At 42.8% G+C, this 21,369-nt stretch overlaps 1 protein-coding gene across 1 annotated transcript in view; it reads right to left on the bottom strand.

Annotated features, from left to right (window-relative positions):
- Window positions 1-13,057: 13,057 nt before the first annotated feature.
- oprl1 (opiate receptor-like 1) overlaps window positions 13,058-21,369 on the bottom strand; it is a 79,348-nt gene continuing 71,036 nt past the window's right edge. The window contains exon 6 of the mRNA XM_076740904.1: window positions 13,058-20,350. Coding sequence (XP_076597019.1) covers window positions 19,803-20,350 — 548 coding nt within the window. The 3' untranslated portion in view covers window positions 13,058-19,802. The remainder of the gene's footprint in view (window positions 20,351-21,369) is intronic.

The raw sequence follows: 21,369 nt of genomic DNA, 5'->3' as shown, positions 1-21,369 counted from the left end.
TGTTTAGGTGTGGATGACTGGGACATCTCATTTGCATGCAAAGACAGAGAATTTGAATTGTAAAGATCAATACAACTCTGTGTTTTACCGCAACCACCCTCACGAAACGGCTTAGATCTGCAGTTCTCAACTACAGGACCATGTAATGGTACCGGGTTTCTAAACATTTGCTACCCAATAGTCAGGAAGTTCGATATTTCTGTAAGCAAGTGAAACGATAACTATAATTTTGGGATGTTTGTGCTTTAATTAACTGAACTTGAACTCGATGCAGCCACGGCAATGGAGACTTTGGAGAAATGTAATACTTCCCAGATAAAGTTTAGTTAGTTTATCATTTGTACGCGTATCTATGCAGGACTCAGGACGTTTGCACCCAGACCACGTCCTTATAGCTGTCACGTGGTCCAAGAAGTTAACATTTCTTGACCAGAAAACCTTTGACACTAGAACAGAATTACATATCTAAGAAGGGTCTTCAGTCCGTCAAGAAGTTTAGCTTTGGTTGACGTGCGATCCCTTTGCGTTTTCATCTCCGCCTACAATCTGCTGTAACAGTTTTTTATTTGGTTTTCAGCCTCTCTCAGTCAACAGAACGCCTCATGACGGCACACACTCCGTCCAGCAGCATCCTCCTTCTCAGCCACACTTGTCAGACTTCATGCACACTGGCCAGGCCCAAACGCAGCCCTCCACTGTTGGCCAGTCAGCTGCTGCACTCGAGCAGTTGGCTGCTGAGCTGCTTTGATCAAAGGCCAGTGAAGAGGAGCTGCTGGAGGAGGAGGAGGTGTTACACAATCCATTCTCCACACTCAACATTCCCCAGCTGGTCCTGTGAAGCCTGTTCCTGGGGGATTCGTCTGGGCAAGAATTTGACTCAGAGCCTGATCGTGACTCCCTCAGATGGACTGCTGTGAAATGCAGATATTTATGGGACCCAGTAATGTCTCCTGTGTTACTCCACTGACCTTTTCTTAGAGCCACCACCTAGCCAATGTTTACACCACAGGCATCAAAACTGAATGAGCAGATTGAACCTTTTCCATTTTGGATAAGCTTTCCTCTGATGGACAGATTGCCATGAAATTTGCTTGACTTCATTAGTGCATCCATCTTTACAGTATTCATTTTTATCCATCTTCATTTTGGGGTGTAATGTGCAGGGCTGAAAGTGAGACCGCTGAGGGACTATTTTCAGAAAAGTTCCACAGACTTGGAGAATATATGGCAAGGAGCACTGAAGCTGCCCTGCAGGCTTGAGTTACAATCAGAGGTGTGAATAACCAATGTGCAGGTACGCGTGCATGACGAGTATTAGAAGTGCATCACTTTGGGTGGACACTGTAAATAGTCTGCACCGTGAAGCTGTTGGCAGCAGAGGGCAGTAATACAGCACTGACAGATGCTAATAGAAGAAGAAGAAGAAGAAGAAGAAGAAGAAGAAGAAGAAGAAGATGCAGAAGGCAGCATCTGTCATTGGCCTTCCAAACACGTCTTGTTTCTCGTCAACAGATTCGATTCAATGAAGTGACCGCCTGTGAGAGACGTTCAATAAAACAACTGACACTAAGCAGCTACTTCGCCAACTACAAAGAGACAGAAGAAAAGACTTTTCTCTGATGGCTTCAAGCTAACAACGACACATCTGGCAGATGTTCGTACAGGCTGGAAGAATTCCAATCATCCATTATCTGAGTGAGGAGCACACACGTGGACCAAGCTAATGCTAACAAACAAGCTAACTGAGAAGTCCAGTCGTCCATTTGCTAGATTTGCTAAAGCTGTGTGCAGCAATGCATTAGGCTGAAGACACTCGTCCTCTGTGTTTCTATGCTGAAGATTTGCTGGCAGTGAACATCGAAGGTGCCACACAGATCACGCAGAGCTGCACAAACTATCGGTGAGGGGTTAAGAGCTGCAGTCTGCTGAATTTTGGGGGCTGCTGTTGGCGGATCAGAGGATGGATCACAAAAACCACTTCACAAGTTGACAGAGACTCCGCTGAGAGAATTAATGCACGTAAAGCAAACAGGAAAACATTTGGCAGCGTCCTCTGAGTATGACTTGATCCAAATAGTAAATACAAGCAATCCAGACTGTTCCTACACCATCAACATGGAGCTTTAACTGTCTCTGTCTGCGAGCAGTGCAGCATGTGAGGGGACATTCTCACATCTCAGCATGATAAAAACCAAGTCCACACCTCGTCTGTCGCACACTCGTCTCTCAGCCCCGACGCACCTTCACCTGCCAGACGACCACAGAGACATTGGACCCAAAGCCAGCTGTTGACCTGTGGATGGAGACAGCTAATCTGAGGCTCGACAGGGACCGAGAGGTGCATCTTCATCATCTACCATGCAAGAAGCTGAAGAGGAGGATGGTGAGGAGGACACTGAGGAGAAAAAGAGTTATTTGCAACACTGGATATAATGAGGAATGCTGCCTTTCTGGGACATCAGGAGGATTTTTTTTGTAGAGCTCATTCCCTCATACTGCCGTTAAAGAAAAGCACGCCATGGAAATCATTCGCCCAGAGCAGCAATGGACATGTGCACCAGTGACAAACAGTAGATCTCTGTGATTCTGCTCTAGACTGAGTGAGCTGCAAGCAGCAAAAATAGCTCCCAGCAAATCTCTCCTGGACAAATAAAGGCAGGAGCTGTCTGTGTATTCGTATTCTCGCTGCAGACCAGAGAGCGCTTTATGGTTCAATCATAAGATTCCTGTTCATTTCCACTGTGGATGCTGCTCTCTTAATGGACGACAGACGCATTTTGGGGAATATCATCTGCTGGCTGTGTAACTTTGCAGAGGATGAAGCCTCGATATGAGGTCATTACAAGATTCTGTGGCCGTTAGATGTGATGCCGTCCTAAATGGTACGACTTAATGGAAAACAGCGGTGGAGGATGTATGGATGCATCTCTTTGCATTCTCCTCCAATACTGCAAAGCTTTCATTAACTTCAGGTTAGAGTAACGCATCTGTTTTAAGTTTTCTTTCCTTCACTCTCATCACGTGTATCTGTCAAAGCCCACCACACCTGACTCTTCTTGATATTGATCAGATATTGATTAAACACTCCAAGCACACTGGAGCCGGGAGGAAAAAAACGTGCTTACTGCAACAAAAACTGAAGATAAAAGAAAATGAAAAGACAGTTTTATGTTATTAGTAATCTCATGGAATTCGTGATAAATATCCTACCTGACAAAAATGTGCATTTACTACACAGGGAGAATGAACATGTTGCATCGTGGGAAATGTAGGCTGCAGTGGTTTTTAGAGCATCACACATGAGTGACGATATGGGTTTTGAGTTTCCGTCTCCAGTGAATCCACATCCAGTCCTTTGGAGGGTCTCAGCTGGAACTGATCCCAGCTGACGTCGTGCGACAGGCGTGTCCACCCTGCACAGGTCGCCCGCTGTTGCTTTTTGGTTGTTACTCCCCTGAGAAGTTAGTAATGTTTCAGTAAATGTTTGCAAGCTGATGCTGCTGGAGCTGGTACGGCTGTGAGCACTGATGCAATATATTTTGAAAAGAGGGACATAATCCCAGCAGCCACCATGCTCACACTCAAGTGGTTTTAAAAAAACAGAAGAGAGTTTCTTTTTAAAAATTAAATCAGAAAGACTAATATTGTCTGTGCAGTTCACCAGCAAGGCAAGAAGAAGAACGATTAGTATTTGAAATGTACCAACTGAGAGCCACTTCTTTTATCTAAATCTTAACAGGGGAACCGAAGATGTTCCGAAATTCACCTTGAGGTAAATCCATGTGAACGTGTCCAACTGGATGCTGCTCCAACCTGAATAAGCAGCATTCACAAACATGACTGCGGCAAATGTCAGTGAGCAAACTGACCAAACAAAAGAGCAGAAAGAGCAGCGGGTGTCCTGAAATGTAGCTAAACATCCAGGAATCTGCACCTCCCACCAGAAATCAGCATGATTATTGTTATTATGTTTTCTTTTTTGATTTATTGTGATGTGTTGGATATTTTCTTTGCTATTCAACTCTCACTCAAACTGACTCATGTGCAATATCAATTTTCTCTATGTGCAATAATGTGAATTCAACCACTGTTTGATTGACTTATCGTCTCTTTGTTTGTTTGTTTGTTTTTTAAATGATCCTCTTTGCTGCTGTAACTATGCAAATTTCCCCACTGTGGGATTAATAAAGGGTCTTGCTTTATCTTATCTTATCTTATCTTATCTTAGAGTTCAGCTAGTTTTATCTCCCTCTGAACACACTTCTGGAAAAGGTTGGTTTCTTCCAATTCAGCAGCTCCTGCATTTCCAAATTCAAGGCTTATTTTTAGAAAAGATTGTAAATGTTTTTCAAAGGCTGACTTACAGAAACTAATCATCATGAGTCTGCATTTAAAAATGTGGTAGTTCGCACATTCAAAACGGTGAATTAGTTCCTGAATGGAGTCCTCAGATCTCACCGTGATGTCCTCGCTCAGCTTTTTCTCTCTTCACAATCGTCTGTTTGACCGGGGTCACTGCTGCTGCCGCTCGGCACAGGTGCAGCGCACGGCGTGGTACCAATCGTACAAACGGAAATTCAAATTCTGCAAACTTTGTCACGTCCACACACCTGGAAAATCTCTCCATGAATTAGGTGCTTGTTGGATTGTCAGTTTTGATAAGTTACACCTGTTGGATGCAACACAATATAATTATACTTACTGACAGTAACAATCAAAGTTTGCTAATTGCTCTGCTGCTCTTGGCTACTGCGCTAATATAACACATTTCCCTCGACAAATCATGGTGAATAAAAGAGCGGTTACATTACAGCAACGCAGACAAACAGTGACACCGGCTGCACTGAAGCAAGCAAACATGAGCTGAACAGTTCTGTCAAGCTGTCTGTCCTCTCCATCTATCTGTCTCTCTGCCTCCCTCCACTTTGTCTTTCATCATCTCCTCTCTGCTACTAATTATTGTTAATTAGTCATAGCTGCTTCTATTTCTAGACCTGCTAATTGCATGGTCTCTAATGGATTACTTCTAAATATGAGTACATATTTATGAGTGCTGCTGCACAGCAGTCAGATTGTTTGCGTGGACACAGATGTGGCTTTGCATCAGCTGTATCTATGCAAATATCTGTTTATGACTCGTGTTTCAGTGTAAAGCTCTGTCTGCGTGATGGGATGGTGATGATTATGTTTGTATGTGTGGGGTTGGATGAATGAGTGACCCCCCCCTCCTCCGCTGCCTGGAAATGATTTTAGCGTAATTGTATTGCTGTAATTGCCTCGTGGCGTCAACTTGGCTTTCCCATTATCGTTTTCAAACCGAGTCATGTGACGACGTAGGCAGAATTACGTGCACGACCTTCCTGTGTGTTTGCCCCATCGAAGCCGACATGCACAGGGGCAGCGAAAGCAAATATAAAAACCTCCCTGCTGAGATAAAACAATGGTTACTGTGGTGCAAACAGACTAGCTCCATCACCGTCCTGTCATAAAGACATAGTAGTGATGCTTTTTTTGATGCTCTGTACGTAGTGCTGTCACACCGTGGCTGTGAAACGATCTCCTGCCCACAGACTCAGCCTCCTGCTAAGGTGATGGTATGATGAGCACCGTAAAGAGGCCTGATCTTATAAATTACAGTGGAGAACGAGGAGTTGCTGCTGCTGCTGCTGTGAAGAGCCCTGCTGACTGTCTGCAGGACAGACGTGAGTCACATTTGGTCAGAGAGGCTCGGAATCACCTGGTGGTGGATTTAACTCATAGTACAAACCATGACGACTGTTTTTAATCGACAGCCAAAGATTTCAGCATGTGAAGAGGCCTCAAGTCCAGAAATGATCGTTTAGTGCATTAAGTCAGTCTTTCTATTCTTACTTATTGGTGTTTATTATTTTTCCACAACAGTCTCCTTTGCTGAATCCTGGTCAGCTGGTTTAAAAGTCTTGTGTTTGAGTGTTCGTGTGTCTACACTTGGACACTTGATGCTTTGCTCCAGGCTATTACAGCAAGTTGCAATCTTACAACACCTACACACAGTTATGTTTGAGTTGTTGTGGTCTGGTGATGCTCAGTGGTCATCAGCTGTGCTGCACAACACTGCAAACCATCTTAAGGTATTTCAGCTTCACCACTGCCCTTAAACTTTAAGGTAACTGAATTAGCACTTTATAGTTTGATGAGTGTGTTCATTATTTGTGATTAATGATTGAGCTGTCAATCAGATTGACAAATGATAATAGTAGATATGCCTTCTCCTTATATTATTTTGTATTAGGGATGAAACGTTATAACGAATTTCACGATATCGTGATAGAAATATGGCTTGATGCCGTCATGGTGCTGTGATGCTATCTACTGTGACGCTACACAGTTATTTACAGACTCCTGACATCCTCGTGCTGCTAGAAATAAACCCAACAAGAAAATGAAGCAGGAGCGTGCCGATAATAAAAAACAGAGATTGAGGATGCTCCATTGACTTTTACAGCTGATGTGCTGTGGCAGCGTTTCGGTTTTTCCATTTCAAGAACTGACAATGGCAAACGACATGGTGTGAGAAAAAGCTTTAGCCAGGCCAGAGAAACCCGAGCGAAGCATTCTTCATACACACATGTGCAACCTGACACTGTAGGTCAAAGGTCGGCGCTGTTGCTGTGACCCATACAGCTTGAATGCAAATCACCACAGATCAATATGGCAACGTTCCCTCACACTCATCAGTCAGAGCTCTGCAAGGTCAAAGGTCAACATGTTACTATGGAAATGTTTCTCCTTCCATCATATCAGCAGAAGAATGAGAGACATTTATGACTGTGATCGTCACGTCGGCCCCACGGGGAGAACTCCACTGTGTGTGTGAGAGGAATTATTGAGGGAGCTGCATGCTGTGTGGGTGTGCACATGGCCTGTCATTAACACGCTGTGAGTGCGCTTCATGTAATTTAATGGCATCCAAAAGTCCACACTTTGAATGCTACGTATCATTTTCTTTTATATCTGTATTGGATCTAATGGCCGCTTATTGTTTTGGTTTTATGGCACATTTCCTGAATGGTCCAGTCTCTGCTCTCAGCACTGCCAGCACCAGCAGGCAGCTGGTCTCTGCAGATGAGCTCTGATAAACCCACTGCGCTAGCTGCCCAGCATCAAGTCACAGGTGGACAAAGTTAGCAACTAAAGCAGCATTTAGCAGCCTCAACAGCTGGTGGGGACCAAAGCAGAGCTAAAAGGAGAGGCGAACGCAGCCAACACTTCAATGGGAGGACAATAGAGCAGAGAGCTTGGTGTCTACTGGATGTGCAAGGAGGCAACTGTTTGCTAACACTTTATAGTGTGAAAAGGGGTCAGCATGTGTGAGTATGTCAGCTTGTTTTCTGCCCACCAGTGATGCAGCTTTTAGAGTGTTCACTGACAGATTGGCAGTTTTGGGAGAGAACAGTCTTATCACTTACAGATTAACATGCTCAGTTTGGCAGCTACAGTCTCTTACATGCAAACCTTTTTAAAAGATCTGAGGGGTCATCCAGCCTCGCTCCTGACCTGGGTGAACAGCCACGTGTATTGAATGACAACAGTGGACTGGAGTCTGTGATTAACCTACCTGAGTGTGACCTGAATGCCCGTCAAATAAATCTCAACATGTTCTTCTGTTCTGCTTCATCGCAGCTTCATCGCTCAGTTTTCAAACCTTGCTGCAGGAGGTGGTTCTGCTGCTCTTTAATACCAGATCTCTTCATTATGGCCCTGAAAGCATCATTTTCTCTTCATTGTTAACAAACACAACATAAAAGCAGACTGTCTGAAGACCAACAACAGTGTCAGTCATTTCAGTGAGTGCCCCAAAATGACGTTCAAGTGAGCGTTCATCAAGTGTTCATAGTGCTTAGATGGGAGCAAACGGGAAGTCAGGTGATGTCTCTGCAATGTGACGGAGTGTGTCGGGAGCATGTCGGGATGAGAGATCAATCAAGACATTTTCGTGCATAAACCAAACCTCATCAAAAGTATCGTCACAACATAAAATGAATCTGTCCTCCAACAGTAATTTGTATTGGTTTTGAAAATCACTGACAATCAACTGTCCTGATTTTGGACCCTCAGATCACAAGACTCTTCTCCAGAGCATTGACAGAAGACCTATTTTTCTCTTTAATTTGCAGGACTTGTTATGAAAACGTGCTTCAGGCTACAAAGAGGAAAGGGTCTGCACTTATGAAACTGGCTCAGAGGCTTTCATTGTTAACTTGCCCCCCATCAGGACATCAGCAGTTTGAGGACGTTTGGGTAAAAAGCTGCATGGCGAGTTAAAATAGTGTGTGTATGGTCTATTTTCAGAAGAGTAACAATATTAATAAAGCATAAGCTCAAAGCAGGCACTTTGGATAAAAGCATCTTCTGCATGGACAGGTGCAGGTAAAAGTGAAATGCGACAAATGGAAGAGGAAACAAAGGCTCTTAAAGGGGGAGAAGAATCAGGTAAAATGGAACAAAAAATTGAAGAAGTAAAAGAAGAAAAAGAAAGTAGACAAAAGAAGTTTGGGAGAAATGTGTGGATTTGGGAGTCAGGGCAGCGTAAAGGTTTGGAAGAAAGCTGAAGTTAAAAGGGGCAAAACTAAGCTGTTATGTAATGAAAGGGGAGGAGGGGAGACAGACGAAGAGATAGATGGGTGAGGATGAGGAGAGGACGGAGGCGGACAAACAGCTGGAAAGACTTTTCCTTGTAAAGTAAGAAGAAGAAGAAGTCCTTGTCCTCACTCTGTGTTTACTTGTCATTCAGGTTCATTGAACTCAGTTCAACCGATGATGAGGGACAGACAGAGACGAAGGGCAGAAGGACAAAAGAGAGAAAATAGCTGCTGTAAATACTCTTAAAGACATTGTTTCTACCAATCACATTTACTGTTCGTCTTTAGCCCGGAGGATGTGGCGTCCATGATTTCCAAAAAGAATTTCCAATGTTGACTGGACCACAGACAGTTTTCCACTTCGCCTCAGTCCATCTTGAATGAGCTCGGGACCAGAGAAGGCGACGCCGTTTCTGCATCCGGTTTACTTACGGTTTCCTCTTTGCATGGTAGAATGTCAGCTTCATTTGTGGAGGCAGCGATGAACTGTGATCACAGACGATGGTTGCTGAAAGTGTTCCTGAGGTTTCAGTGCAGAGCCGCTGAGGCCTGAAGGTCACGGCCAGACTATACTGGTTTTGGGTCTTGTCCCTTGTGTTCAGACTCTGAATCTTTTCATGACATTATGTCCTGTAAACAATGAAATCTGCTAATTCTCTGCAGTTTCATGTTGAGGAACATGATTCTTAAACTGCTGCACTGTTTGCCAGCACAGTGCCATCTTTACCTCAGGCAGACTCGGCCTCTCTGAGATCATCTTTTGTTTCTCACTTGTTGCCAGTTAACCTGATTAACTCTGAGACGTTCCAACGTTCTTTTAGCGTTTCACAGCTTTTCCAGTCTTTTGTCACCACCGTTTTGAAACATGTTGCTTGCATCAAATTCAATGAGGATATGATTTTCAATATTTGATTTCCATTTTGCAGAGTGTCCCAACCTTTTTGGGAACAGGGTTGTGGAACAAAAAGGATCTCTCTGACGGGTCAAACTGTTTGCGAAACTGTTTGTTTCCTCACAGCTGTTGCCAAGTGCTTGTTCTCAGGGGGCTTGTTGAGTCTCTGCACAGTGAAGAATGTGGTCTAAACCTGCTCTCTATGAAAGTGTCAGGACATAACGTGTGTTGGATTTTGTGCTACATAAATACAGTTGAAAAGCTGAACTGAACTGAAGGTCAGGGCTGCGTGCAGAACGCACCATGACATACTGTCTGTGTATCCAAAGGCAGGTAAAGCTGTTCCTCTGCGCCTTGGAACTCAATGGTTGTCCAAAACTATTAAAAACACAACAATGAGCTGCATCATTTCACTGGCTGACAGGGTTCTTTTTTACACTGAACATGGCTGCTGGAGTTTACTCGAAGTCCATCTAAAATACATGGCCCTGCTGCTCCACTGTAAATACTCACTAGATCATCAAATTCACAGCCAAAAACGGTTTCCAATAAGAGCTCTGCTTATTGTTTGAGTAACATTTGCTAAAAACTTGAATATCCAGCTGTTTCAGGAGATATTTGGCCTGATTTTAATCTAAAAACATATACTGGTGACCTTTTTTCAAAGGTCGGGGAAAAAGGCTTCGAGTCATCAAGATACTTCAGAATCAAACCCACAACCTTAGAAAGTCAGTCCAGTGTGAGCATAGTTAGCAGAGCGAAGAAGTGAGCATTTCAAAGCCTGACAAGTAGCTGGAGTTAAAAACATAGATGTCTTTAGAGTAGTGTTGGAGGAAGGGTCATGGGCTCATTAAAACCAATCAATAATTTTTTTTCTTGTGATGGTGCCAGAGGAAAGCTCATTAAATATTAAATTCAAAAGGGTTCGTCCCCTGGGAGCATGAGAGTCCTCACAGTGAGTGATTTCATGGCAATATGCACATTTCGGTTTGATATTCTCAAAGTACAAATGGGACAAATGGCAATTGTGTCCTGATGGTGGTGCTGAAGGAAAGGGGGCTCAAAGGGATCATCCTATGGGCAGCATGAGTATCCAAAGCAAATGTCACGGAAATGAGCAATTGTGGTCCGGCTACTGTAAAGGATTAAGAAGAATTTGACCCGAAAGTGGTGCTGAACAAAATGACAGGCGTCATGATCATCACTGGGATTTGTCCTCAGGGAACCATGAATATCCACAGCAAATTTTATGTTGATCTGCTGAGTGATTGTTGAAATATCCTGCTCTGGACCAAAGTGTTTCACGGCTCAGTAAAGGGACTGATTTGAAAGTTGCCATGTCTGAGTCAAAAAATCTGCAGGAGACACTCATCAGAGCAGCCGACAGCAGGAGCCACTGGTCAACAAATACAGTACAGGATGCAACCAAAGCCGGAAACAGACGACCTTCAGTGCTGAAAGGGCAACATTGGGAAATTGCTTTAACCTTTTTCCTCTCACAATTACTTTGAAATCCATTACCAGGAACTCTGAAAAACTATTTGGAAAGGTCAAAATGTTGTTTATGAAAAACTCTCAGTTGATTATTTTCCCCCAGAGAAACATGTGCCTCGTTATACTCAAACACAATGAAGAATTCACAGCGGTGGTGTTGTGGTAGGTGGGTATACTGCAGCATCTAACTTATAATGGAGTATTTCTGTATTGCAGTATTGAAAGTATTGAAAACTGTCTCATCAGCTCCTTCTGGACATGTTGCTACTGTTATTATTGTGAGAAGGTTTTTCTTGTTGGGAAAATGTATTAAGCTGCCTTGTTGCTGCCACTTCATTAGTAGTTTTGTAAGATCAAATGTGCCGCAGAAGCCCCAAATATTTCCATCAGGAAACTACTGCAGCTTCAGAAAGGATGCCAATTCAGAAATACATCCAAAAGCAACAACAGAAACGTGCTGCAAATGAAAAAATGTGCTGCAGGGAAGCAAAACAAATACATAAAAAACAACCATGCAGCAAATACAGAAACGATGCAAAGTCTAAGAACACATGCAAGAGGAAAACGCTGCATTTCCAGACAACAACATAGAAAGTGCTCCGGGCCTCTAGGGGGAGCTCTAAGTGGAACAGCTTGATTTGGACCGGAGAGAGACCACACGAGAGACTGTTTTTGATGCGGCAAGAAAACTTGACTAAGGCCAAATGTTAAACAGAATACGTACCTTTTTATGTCTTGTCACCTGTTTGCTCCATGTTTCCATCAAAGACAGGCCTGTATTAGAAGCACATGATGATGATTCACGGCCCCTGAGAATGAAAGTCTAACTGTCGGATCCAGTGCTCGGGATGACAGAGGACTGTTCTGATTCTGATTTGCGTTGGTCTGTCTCATTGCTGACAGGTCAAGAGCATGACGCAGGCTGGCACCGAGAGGCCTGCAACCAGTGATGTTTGGATGTATCCCATCAGGCTTACATTCAGTCTCCACAGTGCCAAAATATATTCTCAGTAAACTTCATCCGCTGGGTGAGGCGTGCTGCTGTCAGCCATGTTTTCAGGGCAAAGAGTCCATTCAGTTCCTTTCTCCACGGTTGGAATGCAGCCTGGAACGGAATCAAATCTTCCAGCAGATTCCTGTCCTGACATGGCTGACATCGGCGTCAGCTGCCTTTATTGACGAGAAATAATGCTGAGTTCTGTGTCAATCCATTTTCAATGTTGGATAAACAATATTTCAGAGCACAAAACACTTGCTAAACACAGTGTTGCAATGGTTTTGTGTGTGCAGTGTGGAAGAGAAAGCCAGCTGCATGGAACTATTGATACTAAATCAAAACATCCTGACAGCACTGCAGACAGACTGAAGGGATATGCATGCTGAGGACTCTGCTTCTGTGGTTAAGATTGATGTCTGATGTGTTTCTGTGATGTAGTCTGTCACTGTCTATACATATAAATAGGTTTGACTGATTTGGATCCTCCTCCTCCTCCTCCTCCGCCTCCTCCTCCAGTTAGCTGTTCATCCTTTGTAGTTGTCAGTCCGAACTGACAGACCACTCTGCCACTTTCCTACAAAATATGCTCACAGTGAAAATATATTCAGAATACTTGATGGAATGATGGTAAAAGACTATTTGTGGAGTCCATTATTGCCGATAAGCTGCTTCAGTGTCGGGGTTCTGCCTCTGAAAAGGGCAACTTAGCGAGATAACTGGCTAAGTTTGGGTTTGTGGCAAACTAAAGCGTTTGTCCAGTCAAGCCTCCTGTACAAAAGGTCTTTATCTCAGTTGTTTTGTGAGATTTCTTTATTGTTCAGTTTGATTATACACAAATGAAAAATCTTCTTGTAAAAGTAGGTGTTTTATTAGTTTAGGAGCATCTGTTTGTTTCTGTAAAAGGCAAAAAATAAATAAGGATTGCTTTTTCCATAATTTGGTCACAGTTGTATGTAAATATTGAGTGCATGCATTATGAACCCTGCGGTGGGACTGATACCAGATTTGCTGACTGATCCCATTTACCCCATTTACACTGAAACAATGAGTCGAACATGGCCATCATTTATTTATTCATTTCATATGCAGAGAAAAATATACAATTTAAAGTTCAAGCTTCAGCAAAAAGTCTCTATGCATTGACAACAAGCCAGCTAGCATGGTAGCCCAGTCTGCCACCTGCAGAACAGGACGTTTATGTAGCTACAGCCAGAGTCATGTGATACAAACAGCTCTGTCGTGTGACGCCAACCAATCACGACCAGTATTCAAATCAGTTCAAACTGTGACTTGACAGCATCAGTTAATATTTAAACAGTTAGAAGTTCGTCACGTTTTAGCATTTAGCTGATGCTTTGACTTAATCCCAACCCCTGAAATGACAAAAGAAGTGCAGAAGCAACTTCAAGCGCTGTGATCGCAGCCATGTTGTGTGGCCGGATTCGGTGACAGGTGACATGAGGTTTAAGAGGTGGAGCATCGGCAGCGACAACTCTTGTCAAATTAAAATTTCTTTAACTTTTGAGCCCTAAGAACTGTTTCATTTCATGACTCAGGCAGTGAGCAAAATGCAGTCCACAAGTAATACACTGATACATACCAGACATCTCCCGCACAGCAAAAAACACTAATGCGACACTGGTTTTCTCTTTTGATAGCAATAATAGTAATAACAAGAACATCACACGTTTTTTTCTTCCTATGTAGATTTGGATTTTCAACAGGTTTTTCATTTGACATTCATGTGGTCTGTAAAATGTAAACGAATGAAAGGAATCTCCCTGCGCTCGAATGCACGGAGGTAACAATACTTACCGTTACGGTTGGCGAGAAATAGTTTTTATTTATACACCAAGAATCACAAGAGAAAGAGGTCAGAAGTGAAATGATGATCAGAATCATGTCTTATACTTTTACATATGCGTAATATTCAAACATAATGTTTATACAGAGCTAACAGACAGTATAATTATGCTTACTCTGCATTGTTAAACAGAAGGATTTCACCATCTCAGAGTCGTCTTTATGTAGTTTTATGCTACAAAAAACACCAAACAGTAATACAAAATATGGTTGCGTCTTCAATTTAACAGTGATACTTAAGCACAAAGAGCCTCACAGCTGCGTTATAGCACATCTTCATAAAGGTGAATCATGTCGAAGCAAGTGTCTTTGATGCTCCGGCCATTTTTCCTACACAAAGTCTGCTAGGTTGTACAAAGGACGACCAGTATTCATAAAGCTATCTCAGAGCAGAACTGACAGACGTCCTCGTCCAGGATACCAGAGATGTGGCAAAATTGTAGAGCTCCAATCACACTCCTGTTAAAAATCATTCTCAAGAACTGATGGCTTCATATCAGCCTCACAAAGCCAGACTACATATGGAAAACTGTGTACCATCTCTTTGAACAATTTAAACTTTCACAATGCTGGAAAAGTGCTGCAAATGAGAAAAAAGTGCTGCAGGAAGCCAAAACAAATATGTTAAAAGAAACGATGCACCTTCACCTCCAGCCACGTCAAAAAAAAAAAACAGTCTCTGGTCTGGTCTCTCCCCGGACAAAAAGCTGTTGAGCTCCCCCTAGAGGCCTGGAGCTCTTTCTATGGCGTTGTCTGGGAAGGCAGCGTTTCTCTCTTGTGTTTGTTTTTCAGAGTTTTTGTGTTTGAAACTTTGTATTTCACTGTATTTGTTTTGGCTTTCTGAGGCAAGTTTCTTCATTTGCAGCACGTTTCCGTCGTTGTATTTGTTTTGGATTTCCATTTGCGTGTTTAAATTGGCATCGTCTCTGCAGCTGCAGCACGTTTCTCCACATGGAAATGTTTGGGGCTTTTGCAGCGGGTTTGCCCTTATCAGCCACCGTACACAGCACCCAAGCTCCCAGTTTCACTCCCAGCCCACTGCTGGTGATTTGCAAATGAATCCACTTCACTTTTAAGAATTTGTGCATTATTTTCTATATCAGAACACCTCGGGGTGCATTATCATGCTCATGGCATGGGAGACTAAATAAAGTAAAATGGAGCTGTATTAAAGTTGCCATCAGGATTTTCAAGCTGTTTTTGTGATTGAAGTGATTGTCAAAAGGGCAACAACAAACTAAACTTCTTCTTATGTGACCTACGTGATGAGCTATGAGATCCATTAGAAAATCATTAACAGTAGAACACAACATCTGTAGCATCTGTGACGTTCAGAGCTGGATTTAGTGTTTCCTCAGTTATCTGACGTACTTTAACAACAGTTCCTAAGAATAGCATGTGTTTGCTGCTGTTGTCAGTGTAAAGGTGCGCTCACTTTACTGAAGATACTACTGAAATCACCACGTTACAAGAGGCAGCCACATCATAACGATGGGCTCCCAAATGTACAACATGAAGTCATCAGTACTCCAGTCTGAGGACACAGAAGAGTGTGCTACTGAGTTTATACAAAGGCCAATTAGCACAGGAGCCCTGTTTCATTAACGTTACCTTTATATACAACTAATTAGCCAAAGCAAATGTGTGAAGGATACGTGGTGTCAACCAAATTAGCTTTTGCACGAACACAATGAGGAAATGTTGTTAATTAGTGGCCCTTGCAAAAATATTGATAGTGAAGGTATGTTTGCAGACAGTAGAGAGCTGTGTGGAAATCATCGTCCCATTTTCGAAAGAGATGTTGCATTGGATGTGTACACTTTAAGATATGTTGGGTACTGACTGTGGCCGAACTGTTTGATGTGTCCACACCTGCCAGCCAATCGGAAAGGAGTGTGTTCTGTGGCCATGGTATAATCCTCACTTTGTCTCCTTCCACGTCCATCATCTCAGTTTACATTTTGGCAGGTGTGACTTTCCCGCCCAATTTTTTCCCGCCACAAAAGTACTTTAAGAATTGAGGTGATTAATATTCAGACTGCACAAATTTTAGGGAAGAGGAAGGAAGAAACATTTCCACCTCTGATGAGTCCCGTCCTCAGAGGCTTTATGAATACAGATCTGGACTAGTATAAACTAACAGCGAAGCACCAGTGAAACTAGAACACGTTTTATCCAGCCAGAGAGCGAGCTTCAGTAACAGACTTCACTTGATATTTAAGGCAATGTAAGTTCATAGAATTGTTCCTCTCAAACAAAAGAAGACAAAATTAGGAAAATGAACAGATTCACACGCTGCAAAGAGAAAGTACAGCAAACAAATTGGTTTGTACAGATATAACTCCACTGAAAAACATATACATATACATACATATTGACAGCAAATCACAACCCTCTGTGACAGCAAATGTTGTCAACCTGCTATCCCGAAATTATGATAACTAAAAAGAAAAAATGTTTGAAAGACGTCAAACAATCAAAATCCTATGAAGAGACACAAATAGAAAATTAAAGGGGACACCAACCCTCAAACAGAATCCACAGGTTAAATCCTCACTGAAACTTTATCTTCTTTCCTGTCTGCTTCTAACTCATATTTCAATATTTTAATATCCAAAAGTAAAAAGTGAGATTAGTTTGTTTTTTTATGAGCAGTGCCAGAAAAAAATAATGTGGGAATTGTTTGGTTTGTCATCAGAATAAATACAAACTACTACAAATACAACTGGAACGGCACAAATACTCTCAATTCATCATTTTGGTCAGTTAAAGTGTCACTTAAGGCCTCGTTCAGACTGCCAGACCAAATCTGTTTTATCCAGATCGTGTCCAGATTCATGTTTGAAAGTCTTTGCAGCAGAAAACCACACGGAAGGCAATTTTTTCAAATCGGATCCAAGCCACGTTTTGGAAGAGGCCTGAAATGTGTCAAATCTGATCCAATCAGTTGGAAATGACAGACGGGACAGTCGTACTTTAAGATCTGATTTGAGAAACAAATCTGATTTGCCTGCAGTCTGAACAAGGTGTCCCAGAAGATGTCCAAATGTCGAAATGCTGCATCGAATGTTTTGAGGATCCAAAACTGTCCAGGAAAATAGCCGATGTGGTTTCTGTTTCAGAGTTAATTTCCACTTTAAGACACGAAGAAGAGAGAGAGAGAGCCCCTTTGTCCCTTGGAGTGGGGTCAGAGCACGGTGACCCCTTCCTCCTGCTTTGCCACTGTGGTGCTGGGAGTCAAAATGACTCATTGATAACACCCCCGCCCAACCCCGCCCGGTGTAAATATCTCAAACCCGAACCCCATCAGTTTCACCTCTGATTCCCCAAACCTGACGGCAGCTACAGACCTGGGAGAAACAGCACATCCAGATGTGTCACTTTCAAAACAGCTGTGATTAGATTGCCTTTGTCATGTTCACTTCGCTATGATCCAGAAGGCCTGATTAGCCTGGTTGGTGTGATGGGAAATTCAAACAAAAGCTGCAAGCACGGTTTGAATATTTCCACAGGATTACTCAGATGGTACTGTCTTCAAGTTAACCTGCAACTGTATCATTGACTGGCAAGTATGCTAATTATATCCCTGCAATGGATCTTGAAAAAATCCTTAGGTGCTCGTTGCAATGCTAGATTCAGTTGTTGGTATCAAAAGATTGTGTGGAATACATAAATGTATAAGAATCAGATGGGACCAGGCCAGAGGTAGTGTGTGCAAGCTTTGCCAAAGACAGTGGTGACACTGTAATCACTGCAGGGAAATAATTTTACAAAAGGAGCAGAGGGGTGTTTTTGCAGGAGGTACAAGAATGTTTTTGATGACCCCAATCAGTAAAATCAGCTAATGTTATAGAAGGAAGTTCCAACATTGACCTTGGTCGTGAAAAGGTACTGAATATCTATATTTTTGTTGATCTGATCTTTCAACTAGACAAAAAATATGTAAGAAAATGCCTCATAATTTATGAGAAAGTTGTCTTAAATCTGCTTTTAAACACACTTTTAGTTCTGGACAATCAAAACTAGGACTAAGTGATCGAAGAAATCCAAATGATACAAACTGTGTTTGTCTTTCTCCTGCTATCAGCAAGCTTTTTGCTAACTGACGAGGCATACTGTGCGACTCTGCTACCATATTTGGATAATTTAGAGTATTTTTAAACACATATTGTCTCGAAAAGTTCAACAAGAGACATCTGGTTCAAAGTCACAATCACAGATGTGCTGTAAATACCATCTGGTCTGCATGTTTCGATATGATGGTTGTTTTTCAGCCTTTATTCCAATTAAGAACAACTTCGTGACCACTAATAAATGAACTGTTTTCTGACAAACGATTCCATTTAGGCGTCTAGAAAGTCATCATATATGTCTCCTGTTTGAAACAGCTTATGAATACATTATTTTAGCCCAGGTAATATAAAAGATTATGGCAAACTTTTCAAGTCCTAGCTGCAAATTTGACATCTACCATTGGATACAGGCTAATGTGCGGACCTACCACAGGCAGGCACTGTCACTCAGTTTGTGTCTTAAAACACAGCCAGAAGAAGAAAAGGAATAAAGGTTCCTGACTCTCTGTTTGAGTTTTTGCTGTTCTTTCAGGTTACAATCTCACCAGCTCCTGCCCCCCAACCCAAACTCTAAATTTCCAACACCCCACAGGTGACTGTAGAAAGTTTTCAAAAATCACAAAAACTCTGAGAAACTTGTTTCAGGACTGGATTTCTCAGACTTATTTAGTTTCAGGACACATTGAGAAATGTTGCTCCTACAAGAAATAACATTCATGTGACCCATTCTGGGTCCATAGACACAGTTTAAGAAGTATTGTTCAAAAGTAGCTTGTTGCACATTGTTCTTCTCCTCATGCCAGATATTGTCTGCAGATATTACATCCAACTTCCTGTCTACAAACCCAAATATCACATTACGCTTTGTGTGTCCTGATGAAGGCTCAGCAGCACATTACCATTAACTAGACCCATTTTTAGAGAAACCATTACAATAAGGACCAGGCATTGAGGAGATCAAGGGACGTTTCGTCCACTGCTTCCCACTCGTGACCAAAGTATGAAATATCAACAGTTATATGAAGACATAATAAACTGTAGTGAAAGTGTTTATCCTCCATTTCATGCTTCAAGAAAGCTCTACTCTTCCTTGGCAAGTCTTCAGTCCATGGTCTTTCTCCAGACAGCCACGATCCTTCCAATGTTGGTTCTTTCTAAAATGGCCAAAGTACTGCATGGTGGCTTCAGAGGTTTTGGTATCTACATCTTCTTCTCTAATCCTGTGCTGTTTATATGTTCTCTTCAAATGTGTAGCCCCAACGGCTGCCTTGTCATACCCAGGTACAAAGTCGGCATCTTTCCACAGATGCATCAACTGGGTACCAGCCTCAGTTGGCAGATTGTTAGTAAGGCTGATGTTTTTGGTGCTGCAGTAAATACCCGACAATGCTGCGCCCTCTTTTGTGTTTAAGTCCACTTCAAGATGGTTGGATGCTTGAAGTCGGACTGAGGTTTCCTCACGTCTGTAGCTCCATATCTGTCACAGTGGAGTCAGGGCCACAAGCATTCCAAGATCTTGGATCCATAATAGTTTGCGCTGCTCCCCCATCTTGTACCATCTGCTACCTGGATGAGCACCACCCTTCTCACTCAAGCTTCCAATTCATCCCATTACCCCCCATCCATATAAGCACCTTATGGGTTACCTTATGGTATCCTTGTTCCTAAATTCTTTTCCTTTCAACCCCATCCTCCTCATCTCCGTCCCCCCCACCCCAGGCCAGTCTTCTAGTTGGGGGGCGGGGGGGTTCGTGCCGCTAGAGTGCTGTAATCTGAGTCAATTCTGTGTTGGAGTTCCCTGTCCCCTGGGTCTCTCTCCTCTGCTGGGGGTCAACCCCCACCAAAGGGAGCTCCACGCCTAGTCATGCTGGATTAGGCGTCCCTCCCCCGTGCCCGTCACCATCTCCGGCCTTGCAGCTATAGGCCGCTGCGACCTCCCTAGCGATGCTCCTCATCCTGCCGGACGGCTGTGTATCAAGGCGGAATGGCGATGGGTGGCAGAACTCGCGGAAGCAGCGCTTGAAGTTCTCATCCAGGAAGGCGTAGAGCACAGGATTCAGGCTGCTGTTGACGTAGCCCAGCGCAATGCAGAAGTGCATCAGGACCAGTGTGAACAAGCTGCTCAGGTTGAAGCCCAGCGACTGAGCCAGGACCATGATCTGGATAGGGGTCCAACAGACGACAAACGCTGCTACCACCACCAGGACCATCCTGGTGATGCGCCGCAGGTTGCGGTCCTTTTCTTTGGAGCCGGACAGGATGCGAACACTGCGCAGGCGCTTGACCATCAAGCTGTAACAGATGCTGATGATAGCCACAGGGATGAGGAAGGAGAAGAGGAAGACGCAGGTGCCGAAGACAGGATCCCAGTGACTCCTTGGTTCAGGTAAAACCACGATGCACTCCACGCCTGGATGTATTAGAAAAAGAAAGGTACATATCAGGTAAGAAAAATATTACAGTAGACTGTCCAGTCCAGAACAGTGACAGAGTAGTTACAGGATGTGTTTAAATACACTGGAGGTAGGAGAAACTGCTAATCTTTCTCTCTTAAGGTGAAAAAATATGATCAATCGTATGATCACTGTTTCTTGCACAGCAGATACTGAACAAAGCTCAGGTGGCTCCTGGATGGACCAAAGACTCAATCGGTAGCTCTCAAGTTAAAACATGACCTAGCAGTTTCCCCTGCTTCCAGTCTTTGTGCTAAGATAGGCCCAATGAGTCTGGACATTAAAAGTGGCTATTCCCAAAAATATACCTTGTTTTTTTTTTTGCACACTGTGCAATTGAACCAGGATAAAACCTACTTCGTACACTACAGGGAACAATGTGACTGATATCTGAATACCAATCGTTCATCAAAACTGCTAATCAGTAATGCAGGTCAGGCAGTGATACTAATAACAGAAGAACAGTCACACAGGATCGAGGAAAGAAAAAACATCTACTTTTATAGCAGATAGAGGTACAAAGGAGACAGAGTATGAAAGTATGATGAGGACACGGTGGGAGGAAGAAGACAGGAAGACAAATGTGTGTGAACCTACAGAGAGATAAAAAGGTAAAATGGAAAATGAATGAGAGTTGTAGAAGAAGCAGGTGGACTTTGAACAGCCGGTGAAGGTCTTTAATAATACATTACATTAAGAGATGCAGTGGAGATACAGTCATATTACAAACCTCATCATTTTAAATACACCTTGAAATGAATAGAAAAAGTCCCAATCTCAACAGAAAACAGCATCGCAGTGCACCTCCAGATAAAACTCAATCAATTCACCTCGTTTGTCCAAATGACACTCAGGTGCAGAGTTTGGACTGGAGGAAGCAATGACTCACAGATTGAAGAGAAGATAGAAAGTGACCACTAAAAAAAAAAAAAAAAAAAATTATCTTTAAAATACATGAACCCTCATTCTGACTGCG

The sequence above is a fragment of the Chaetodon auriga genome, chromosome 10 (genome assembly GCF_051107435.1).
Source record: "Chaetodon auriga isolate fChaAug3 chromosome 10, fChaAug3.hap1, whole genome shotgun sequence".
NCBI classification, from domain to species: domain Eukaryota; kingdom Metazoa; phylum Chordata; class Actinopteri; order Chaetodontiformes; family Chaetodontidae; genus Chaetodon; species Chaetodon auriga.
This window is presented reverse-complemented; position numbering and strand designations above follow the sequence as displayed.